The sequence below is a fragment of the Dendropsophus ebraccatus genome, chromosome 10, assembly GCF_027789765.1.
Source record: "Dendropsophus ebraccatus isolate aDenEbr1 chromosome 10, aDenEbr1.pat, whole genome shotgun sequence".
NCBI classification, from domain to species: Eukaryota; Metazoa; Chordata; class Amphibia; order Anura; family Hylidae; genus Dendropsophus; species Dendropsophus ebraccatus.
In genome coordinates, this window is record NC_091463.1 from 8190754 (window position 1) to 8202165 (window position 11412).

An 11412-nucleotide genomic window follows, 5' to 3' on the forward strand; every position below is an offset into this window, starting at 1 on the left:
GAAGCCATCTCTGCAGAAACGGAACTCTGGCCAAGATGGGACAGAGACATGGCCAGTGATGGGCTGAGCGGTCTGTCAATGCCAAGATGGCTTCAGAAGCGAGGGTACAGTGAACAAGGAACAGGCAGGAGGACACTGGAAGAGCCTGGAAAGGTAAGTATAACTTTATTATTTTCTATTCTCTTTAGAAAGACAACAATCAGCCAATGATCGGCTCCTCGGCTCATTGTTGTCTTTATTACATGGGAAGATATCTGCCTGTAAAATAGGGCCCTAACTCAAAGCGAGAATGGTAGCTACACCCATGGACCCAGTCACATCATTGGGAAGAGGTAGGACAAGTTGTAGCCCTGGACACTGGGGAATCCCAACAGCACCTCCCACTTATAGAGCATACGCTTCTGGAATGAAATAAAGGTCACTTACCTTCAAATAAAATGGGAGAAAGAAGTGTTTAAGGCTTTAATGTTAGCAGATTTAAGAAGTATGGTCTGGAGGGGGTGGAACAATTTCGGGAAAATCATCATTTTTACCAAATGGCATTGACCCAGAAAACTGAGGGAAAGGCAAACCATCCATGTAACTCTCCATCAAACTGACAGAATGGAAAATGTAAGCTATAAAATGGGGAATGGGAATCTCACACAATGGTGAGCAGATCCAGGTTCGATAGCAGTACATAGGGTGGGGGTGGGCCCAGCTCCAAAATCTCACTCTTCTCTTTGTTAATTTTGTATCGAGAGAAGGAACCAACATGCAATATGGTGGCTAGCACAAGAAAGGTTAGTTTGAATGGTCAAGCTTTACTTGTCATCTGTCTGAGTAGGTGGTTGTCATTGGTGGCTTGACGGCCATAGTAGTGGTTAGGACATTATCTTCCTTGCTGAAGTACAATTATTGAAGTATTTTAGACTATAGAGACTTCTGAGGACCTTTTGCCCTAGTGATTGGTGGTCCTAGAGATAGAAAAGCCTGGAGTAAAGATGAAACATGAGACCCTTAAAGCTCTTTTACATGGGCCGATTATAGGCAACGAGCGTTCCTAGAAATGCTCATTCAGCCAATAATTATCCCATATAAAAGTGCCAGTGATCAGCCTACAAGTGTGAAAAAGCCAGCTTGTCAACTTAAAGGATCACTTAATAGTTGGTAAAATGTAGAGTTATTGGCTGCACACCTCTCACAGAGACGATGAATGTTAATGGGAGCACAAACAATACGGTAATCATTTGTGTGGCCTGACTGCACGATAATTCATGTCTTATAATGGCACTGCAAGGAAGCACCCATCTTGCTGATCAGCACTCATTTGTGGCTGTGGACGACCAATGATTGCTGCATGTAAAAGGACCCTTATGGTACTATTACACGGAACGATAATCGGCCGATTATCGTTCTGTGTAATAAAGACAAGGATCAGCCGATGATCGTTGTCATCGGCTGATCGTTGATATAGGTTCTGACCTATAATTGTCGGGCGCGGACTGACTGGCGGCTGGCGAATGACTATATACATTACCTATCCAGGCTGCAGGGCCCCTCTTCCTCTGTACTTCTCCCCGGGTCCCGTGCGCTCCAGCTTCAGAGTGGCCTGTCAGCTGACAGGCTGCTCAGCCAATCACTGGCCAGGACCGCCGTGGCCAGTGATTGGCTGAGTGGCCTGTCAGCCGAGACAGGCCACTCTGAAGCTGGAGCACGCGGATCCGCGGAAAAGCACAGAGGAAGAGGAGCCCTGCAGCCTGGACAGGTAATGTATAACTTTAAACAAGGGCTGCAAGGACATCGGTAACAATGTCCCTGCAGCCCTTGTTAAACGATCACTGGGTCGTGTAATAGGCCCTGTAAACGAGTGCCGATCTAACAGATCGGCGCTCGTTAACATTTATTATCGGGCCCCCATCGGCCTGTCTAATAGTACCCTTAGAGTAGATGGTCCATGGATCGTCCTGGAGAGTCAGCAGAAGTTTGTTAAAACGCATCCTTTAGTTGTCCTTGGGTCAGAGCCATTGGCCAAGAGTAGGTGGTCTATCCCAAACGTACGTCCCTGAGCCCATATGTGTAAACCAGGTTATCTGAAGATAGAAAATACTAATGGCTACTATTTTTTTTTCTCCATTGGTCAAAACAAGATTCCAGAAAGATGTGTGGAGCCAATCAAACCTCCTTTAATGAATTCTCCCTCCTTGGATTTCATGATTTCCACCACATCAAAGTTGTCCTGTTCTGTATTTTCCTTGTGATTTATATCATAATTCTGGTAGAAAATTGCCTCATCGTTACATTAGTGTCGACCTGCCACCACCTCAACGTCCCCATGTACATCTTCCTTCGGAATTTGGCCTTGGCCGATCTTCTCCTCACCTCAAACATCACACCAAAAATGTTACAGGTGACGTGGCTCGAAGGGGCAACCATATCGAGAACCGGCTGCTTTATGCAGTACTACTTCCACTGCATTGCCACCTACACACAGTCCCTGATACTGACCGCCATGGCCTTTGACCGATATTTAGCTATATGTCACCCTCTCCGGTATTCGGCTCTTATGGATCAAAAACTTTGCTTCCATCTCTCATTCTGGCCTTGGGCAACTACGCTCATCCTGATTCCGAGTGAAATGTTCTTGATAGGACAGCTAGAGTTCTGCAACACGGATGAAATCGACCATTTTTTTTGTGACTTTGCCCCCATCTTAGAAATGTCTTCCACTGATGTGTCCCAAGTGGTTTTTGAAGACTTCTTTCTCTCCATCCTCCTGGCCTTTTTGCCATTTATCCTTGTTATAATATCCTACGTCTGTATATCCGTCGCCATCATCAAAATCGCATCCAGTGATGGGCGGAGGAAGGCGTTTTCTACGTGCAGTTCTCACCTCGCCACGGTGTGCATGTATTATGGGCCGTTAATAGCAATATATATGTTTCCAGTCGGGGGAAATACACCGTATGAAAATAAGCTGAAGTCTCTCCTATATACGGCATTTACACCATTGATTAACCCCGTGCTTTACAGCATGAGGAACCAGGAGATAAAAAAGGCATCGCAGCTATTATTCTGTAGGCCAAGAGCAAAAATCAATCCATAGAATACCGGAAATATCTACACCATACATTACATAGACAATGCATGTGGAAGATCTAGGTCACCAGGGGAATCCTGCTGTTAATATCGTTCTTTTTGGAATTTTTGTATGCTCGCAGAAAGATTGGGATATGGTAGATACTTGTATGTAGATGCTTGTCTGGACCATGATGGAGGTTGAGGGATTTAAAGGTCTAGAGCCCACCATAAGGTTCAGATGGCTGTCGGACACATTTAGTTTTTGGCTGAAAAATATCTCTACAGATACCCACACATGGCTCAGTCTCATCCCGCTGTAATCTAGATGGGTTGGGGGTAAAAAGCTGCTACCAGACACCTCTATCAGCAGATAGACTTCTCCTCACTGACATCCACCATATTCGCTTCAACTTTATTCTAGTATATGTGGCCAGAAAAAAACCCTGAAAATACAATAAAAATACTGAAGACACAATAAACATTTCCAGACCCCATTCTTTGTATGGGACACTTTTGTAAGCATGCTCTGTGACCTGTGCAGAGTAATTCTGCAGGGAGGGGGAGACTGAGCTGTGAGCATTATCTATTGTCTTTGCTATCTACTGGTGTCACCTTTTACTGTAATTCTGTACAAATCACTTTCCAGCAGCCTCCTCCTTATCATCACATACAGAACGGGCAGTCGCAGCTAAGTTTTAAGCTTAGTGGCCAGAAAAAAGATGAAATATTTTGGGATTATTTTATGATATAGATAGTAAAATGGACTATTAAAACTATATTGTATATTGACTTATATATTGTATATAAATAGTAATATAGATGGATCCGCATATGGAAGAAATATTAACATATATGTAATGGATGGATAATATTACAGCTGTATATGCAGATTATTATATGTGTATAGGAACTGTGAGAATGGAAGATAGCAAATATTAATAAACATTTAGAAAATATTTGAACATTGAATCGGGAATGTTTTTGGAAAGTCTCTATGGAATCTAAATGTAACATGCAGCAACTTAAATATTACTAATTTCTTGTTCAACTTGTTTGTCTTCAACTCCTTAAAGGCTCGACCTTTGTTTTAGGCTGAGGGCCCTATTACATTGGACGATTATCGTGCGAATTATCGTTATATCGCTTACATTTAAACAATAATGATTTTGTATAAATGCAGGCAGTGATCAAACGGCCAAGGAGAAATTGTTCTCTGTATGTTTGGTGCTGACACGAAAATCATGGTTAATCGTTCGCTGTAATTCCACATTGTTCTTTCATTTGCCCGGATCAGATGGAGGAAACGATCATAGTAACAACTATTCTGTGTAATATGGTGAACCATTGCAGGTTAACGATAAACGATCTAGCTTGCAAATGTTTATCGTTAATCGTTAAAAATCGCTTTGTCTAATAGGACCTTAAGTGTCATAACCAAGGGTTTAGCCAGGGTCTACAATCGACCTTTGACTATCAGTTGTAGTTTTGAAGAGTCACAGGTTGGGGAACACTGATTTAGGGTAAATGATGCACCCTCTATAATCGATGCTGCATGACAGTAACACAGCTGTTGGTAAAGGTATATAGATATCATCTCAAGACCGATATTACCAATAATACCAGAATATAGGAAATATACTTACCAAATCCTGTATACTGAGACCAATATTACCAATAATACCAGTATACAGTATTACTACCACACCACTACCATAACCAACATATTGTTACTGACCAAATCCAGTATGCTAAATCCATTAAAACACAGTACCAGATTACAAGTAACAAATAACACCACCACATACTGACTAATACCACCACATACTGACTAATACCACCACATACTGACTAACACCACTACATACTAACCCCACCGCTGCTACTGAAGAAAATCCACTGTACAAAGATCACTTTCGCCTCATACAGTCATCTAGAGGTAGCCCACCTCTACACAGGTTCTATACACTATATACATTACAGTGCAGATAGATTTAGTGAATCACAGGGGACAACTTCTCTGATTAGAGTTCTTCCCTTTTCATCATCTTCTTCTCCATCTGCCCTGGGCCAAGAGAACTTCTCCGAGCCACAAATCCACAGAATCTGCCAAACAAACATATTAGGCACCATCCTCATCTCTCTATACACTGCACATCTGTAAAAGCCGCTTTACTCCCTCATTTAGTGGGTAGGCTGACTCTATGTGACCCCCTAATAGTATATGCCCCCCTCTGTGTAGTCCACTATAGTACATGCATCCCTCTGTGCATGCCCTATTGTACACCCTCCATGTAATCCCCCTTATAGATGACCCCCAAATGTTTTCCCCTGATAGATGGCCCCATTGTGTTGCCCCCCTTATAGATGCCCCCCCTGGCTTGTCCTCCTAATGTTGCCCCCATGTTATCTCCCTTATAGATGGCCCCAATTTTATCTACCTTATAGATGCCCCCATGTTATCCCCCTTATAGATGACCCCCTGTGTTGTCCCCCCTATAGATGGCCCCATGTAATCCCCCTTATAGATGCCCCCATGTTATCCCCCTTATAGATGCCCCCCCCTGTTATACCCCTTATAGATGGCCCCATGTAATCCCCCTTATAGATGGCCCCATGTAATTCCCCTTATAGATGGCCCCCCTGTTATCCCCCTTATAAATGCCCCCAAGTAATCCCCCTAATAGATGCCCCCCATGTATCCCCCTTATAGATGACCCCCATGTATCCCCCGTATAGATGCCCCCCTATTATCCCCCTTATAGATGGCCCCATGTAACCCCCCTTATAGATGCCCCCCCATGTATCCCCCTTATAGATGCCCCCCTATTATCCCCCTTATAGATGCCCCCCATGTAATCCCCCTTATAGATGCTCCCCTATTATCCCCCTTATAGATGGCCCCATGTATTCCCCCTTATAGATGCCCCCCTATTATCCCCCTTATAGATGCCCCCCAGTCTGTGCAAAGCAGATTAAAAAAAACAAAACAAAACACACAACTCACCTGACAACTCACTCCCCAGTTGTGGCTCTCTTCTCCTGCAGGCTTGGTCTGGCTCCTGGCTGACGTGCGGCTCCCTGGATCTGTCCCGTCCCATCCCCGGCTCAGTGTTACTTCTGGCATAGGTGGCACTTGCTATAGAAGCTCCCTGTGCCGGAAGTAACAACCCCGGCACACACTGAGCTCCCTGGTGCTTGTGCTGCCGGGGATGGGATGGGACAGAGCCAGGGAGCCGCACATCATCCGGGGGCCCGTCCCAATCCTGCCTCTTAAAACAATGCTTGCGGTCACAAGAGGGAATGGGAGGGGGCAGTGTGGTGGCAAGGGGGGGCCTTTCTCCCCCCCCCCCCCGGTAGCGGCTTGGTTGCAGCGGCGACTGCTGCAACCACAGTAGCTACGCCACTCCTGTTCACATATGTAGGAAATATTGCAGACTGTGCATATTGTTATTCAATACCTTAACATAATGTTCAAACTTGTGTCATGTAGCATCTATATAGCATCACTAGAGCACTAAACCCTCAGATCAGAAAGAATACTCTTTTTTAATGTGCTAAAAAGAAACTGGAATAGATGAGGGTGAAATTGGTGCCCATGGCGGTACCAGACCCCTGCTACTTTATGGTAATGTTCACATACGGCTCAAGAAATCTATCAGTATAATGCAATTGATTTGCTGGAAGTGAATTTACACAACAAGCCTACTAAGGGGGGGGGGGGGGGGGGGAGAGGTTGAGGGGAGATCGGTCCCCTATGTACCTGGAATATATCTTGTGCCAATGATGTCATCTTCGGACGGACGGACGAACCACTCCGACCATCCCTAGTGCCGGCCACCCTCTGTTGTATAACTTTGTAATGTGTGTTATTTAGTGAATAATTGTTTAGCGCCGCACTACCCCTTTAAATAGGCACTTGTCACAGTGGCCAGAAGTGGGGATGCCCACCTCCAGGTATACAAGCACTGGGCTTTGTAAAGGTAGAACCTGGTGTGTAGGTGCAACAGTGAGGAATGAGCACAGAGTACGGCACATAAGCAGAATAACTTTTACTTGCAAACAGTGCAATACAGTTACTACTTGTTTAGTAGAAAGTGCACCATTTGTGCGGACTGTGTAGGAAGTGATTTACGCTCAATTTGTCACATGAGTGGAAGGTGAGCACAAGGCTGAGTGGAGATAGTTAACCCCCTAAGGTGGCCAGACACCTCCAATAAATGACTCTCCCGTCCTCATCCTGCCCATACACAGAAATATCCAGCACGGCCAAGTGTACCTGTGTTATCTATAGGGAGGGGTAATCCACAGGTAGAGAGCTCTGGCTGCGGCTTATATCTCCCAGAACAAAGGAGTCGGGCAGTGGGTATGGCTGACGGAATTATAAGGTCTCAGCTGATCTCCAGTCCATAGCGTCTCATAGAGGATAGTGTAAATGTAATTGTGACGAATCCTCTAGTTCATGGCTACAGAAACTAATGGACAAGCCTGCTTTCTCTATTGCACTTGGCAGCTATCCCGGGGGATGACCCCTGAGACGTCTTGGGGGCGGCAGGTGATGGCGGTGTCTTCTGATCTCTTCTCATTAGTTTCAGGTCCTCATTAATAAATAAGTCATGAAACAATTAGGATGTTAACACAGCTGACACATTTGCATCCTCTAGAATTACCCCTGGGATTTGCCCCCCTTGGCACCTTATTTGTACGTCCGCTCCTACGGGGGCAATTTGTTTCTGCAACTGACTAATTTGCTAAATACAAACAGGAAATAAAGAACTTCTAGATGTCAGAATCTGTCATACAGGTTGATATCAGGGCCGTAGACTCATAAGGGCCATTGTAAAAGTAAGAATGACTCCCCCATGCTTCCAAGGATTCATACAGTAAGATAAGAAAATCCTTGCCTGATGTCACCACAAGGGGGGGCTCACTGTATACAGTTATTGCAGTGAACACCTGCTAGTGGTGGCTGCAAAGAAACATTAAGCACATAGTAAGGGTAGCAGTGCAGTGATGGGCCCCCTCCCAGCACAGGCCCCATAGCAGTAGTATCCGCCTCTAAGGTAGGTGCAGCACTGTTGATATCAACTTCTGCCAACTGCACCTAATTGAAACCCAGCATCTTTCTTAAGGGCTTCTACCTTGTACAATGAGCTTCAGGCATGAGGGGCTGGTAGGGTTGAGCGAACTCGAACCACCAAGTTTGAGTATGAACCCACATATTCATTCCTAGGAAACGATATCCAAACAGTTATGTGCCTGGTCATGTACCTGTTCTTCGTTCATCAATAAAGTTTGTTGAAATGCTGCTGAGCTGATGGCTCAGCAGCGAATCAGCAAGCTTTTATGCATCCCTATTGGTCAGGCGGGACACGTGACCCTGGTGTATAATAACATGAGTCACGCGTCCTGACACTATTCTGCTGCTGGTTAGTGTAGGGACAGGCGCTGCAGGCAGGGAGATGTAGGTAGGCCGTAAAACTTTATTTATTGCACTTTTTAGGGTACAACAGTGGGGTCATCTGTGCTGAGGGGCTGGTGGCTGAGAACGTCATTGAGACGTAAGGAGGGGGTGAAAAATGTCCGCAGATTCAGAGCTCTGTTCACACTAGGGATAGGTTGCTGATTGCAGGCAGAGATAGGAAGGCCTGAACAAGTGTTGTCATGTATGCTGAGGAGCTGGTGGCTGTGAAAATATCATTCAGACAGGAGAAGGGCGTGAAAATGTCCACAGATTCAGATCGGCAACCTTTCACACTAGGGATAGGTTGCCGATTGAGGCAGGGATAGAAAGGCCTGAACAAGTGTCCTAAAACAGTGGAATTGTGTGTGCTGAGGAGCTGGTGGTTGTGAGAACGTCATTGAGACAGGAGCAGGTGAAAGTCTTCTGTATGGTATTCCCCCAAAAAGTCTATGCTACATGACAATAACCACAGCTGTGCTAATTGTAAAGGGTCAGAGGCCAGTGACATAGTTTTGTCCAGTATATATATATATATATATATATATATATATATATGCGCTCATTGTTAAGTGTTAGAGGACACCAAAATAGTTTGATTCTATATAGCAAAAAACAAAGGCTTATGGGTGTAGCCTAAAGACCAGTTGCACGTTGCGGAGCTCTCCCACAAACCTTTGTTTTTTCCCTATTTCCCACCTACCTAAAGCTCCTTAAGCCACCTAATCCCACCCTACTACCTTCTGCGACCTCACCAAGGGGTCTCTGACCCAATTTAAAGCCACCTCAGAGTGCGGCCTACCTGCTGTTGTTGAGCCCTGCCCTCCAGTACCACAAGCTAGCCAACTGCGAGGCACTATAGCCTGAGTGGATTCACCTGCCTCTGTCCCGGATCAATCTTCGCCACTGACAGTGTGCTACATCCGGACCGTGTACCACATTGTATACATCAGAACAGTGTATAACACTGGCCACAGCAGTGCACCGGCTGGTGGTCTGTGGTGTTTTGGGGCGACTTGTCATGGCGGTCAGGAGTGGTAATACCCGCCCATGGACATCTGGACACCAGACCTTTGGTAGGACTAGTGAGGAGTGCAGGGTGCGGCGACAGAGATGTGCCACTTAAACATTGCTGAACTTACCTTTTATATTGCACTGAAGATCTTTTCAAGGAAACAATGCTTTGGTACTTAGTGCAATAAAACAGTAGTAGCAACAATAGCTTGAAGTGAAATAGGAAACTCTGTAGCAGGAGACTTGAAGAACTCCTCATACTCACGTTTAGATAAACGCTTTACCTGACCACCTTCTGCCTCTCAGTATCGGTGACTGGGTGAAGTTACCTAATAGAATCCTTCCTACTTAGTCAGAGTCAGTAGAGAGCGGCTATCTTGCACTGTGCTCTACTGCGGATCAGCCTTTCTTTCTCTATCCTTCTTAAGGGGGGGACTGTCCTGAAGTAAGGAATTCACGGCGTAGGCAAGGGGGGTTAATCCTGTAACTCTGGTTACCCCAGAGTTGGGTTTGGCAGTGCACGACTGCTGTAGTCTCTGATACTGGAAACCAGGAACACAACTTGACTGACCTAGCCTCCTCTGCCCTGGCAGGGACTAGACTATCCTAACCAGGAAGCCCATAGCTTATATAGGGTCTTGTTACAGGAACTGTGAGTGTAAGAGAGTGTGTGTATAGGCTAAACCTTCCTACATAACTGCAGCTGTGCACTTGGGGAGTGAGACACCTAGTGGCTGGAGTAGGGTACAGCAGCTAACTGCACTAGCTGTGGTACCTGACAGAACTAGTTTTACCTGGGTGTGTAAAGATAGAAAAAACACCCATAGTGGGACTCTACAAGAGTACCTGCTCCCTTGCCTGCTATAAATCAATGGACACCCAACAATAATCCTAAGCTGGCCACACACACTAAGTGCCTCCACTAGGATACCAGAGCACAATTCCTGCGGCTGGGTTTAGGATGGCACCTGTCCACAAGCAGTTTATTGTCTATTCTATGAGGTAACATGTTCTTATTTAAAGGGGTTGTCCGGCGCTAAAAAATTATTCACAGAATAACACACATTACAAAGTTATACAACTTTGTAATGTATGTTATGTCTGTGAATGGCCCCCTTCCCCGTGTCCCACCACCCCCACCCGTGTACCCGGAAGTGTGGTGCGCTATACTCACCTGTCATGTGCCAACCACGGTCTCCGATCCTCAGCAGTGACGTCTTCTTCGGGCGGCCGGCGGATCTTCCCGAGTGCCGGCCACCCTCTGCAGCGTCATCCGAAGCTCACCCGCGATTGGCTGAGCATAACTGTGCTCAGTCAATTGCGGCTGAGCGGCTGATCCCGTCCTATCCCCGGCAGCACACTCCGGGCTGGGACTTCTGGCACAGGAGCGTCTCTGATGTGCGCTTCCTGTGCCGGAAGTCAGGGCCCTTGGCGGCACAGGGAGTTCACTAATGCGCGCGCTGCCAGGAATAGGACGGGACACCCCCGGCAGCCGCACATCAGCAGCGGACAGCAAGAGCAGGACTCTTGTGACCGCAAGCAAAACTATGCTTGCGGTCACAAGAGAGTGCAGTGGCGAGGGGGGGCCTTGCGAGCCCCCCCTCATGGCGGGCCGGGTCGCAGCAGCTACCGATGCGACCCTGGTAGCTACACCACTGCCCAGATTCCTCTAGGACCCGAAAGTTGTGGCCTAAGCTCGGCCTAGTAACTTAAAGCAGAAAGCTCCCTAGCTGACAGGGAGGGGAAACAGACTCAAGCACCATTGGAGAAGAGGTCCACAGGATCACAGCGCCCACCGGCGTCCCACACATAGTGACAGACCAGGATCTGAGGCAGATCATCTCTCCAAACACCACCAGACTCTCTACAGGCGCAGTAAC

At 46.4% G+C, this 11412-nt stretch overlaps 1 protein-coding gene across 1 annotated transcript; it reads left to right on the forward strand.

Moving 5' to 3' along the window:
• Positions 1-2140: 2140 nt before the first annotated feature.
• Positions 2141-3085, forward strand: LOC138765835 (olfactory receptor 10A3-like). The gene has a single exon (XM_069942928.1). The coding sequence runs from the start codon at positions 2141-2143 to the stop codon at positions 3083-3085; it is 945 nt and encodes a 314-aa protein (XP_069799029.1).
• Positions 3086-11412: the final 8327 nt, after the last annotated feature.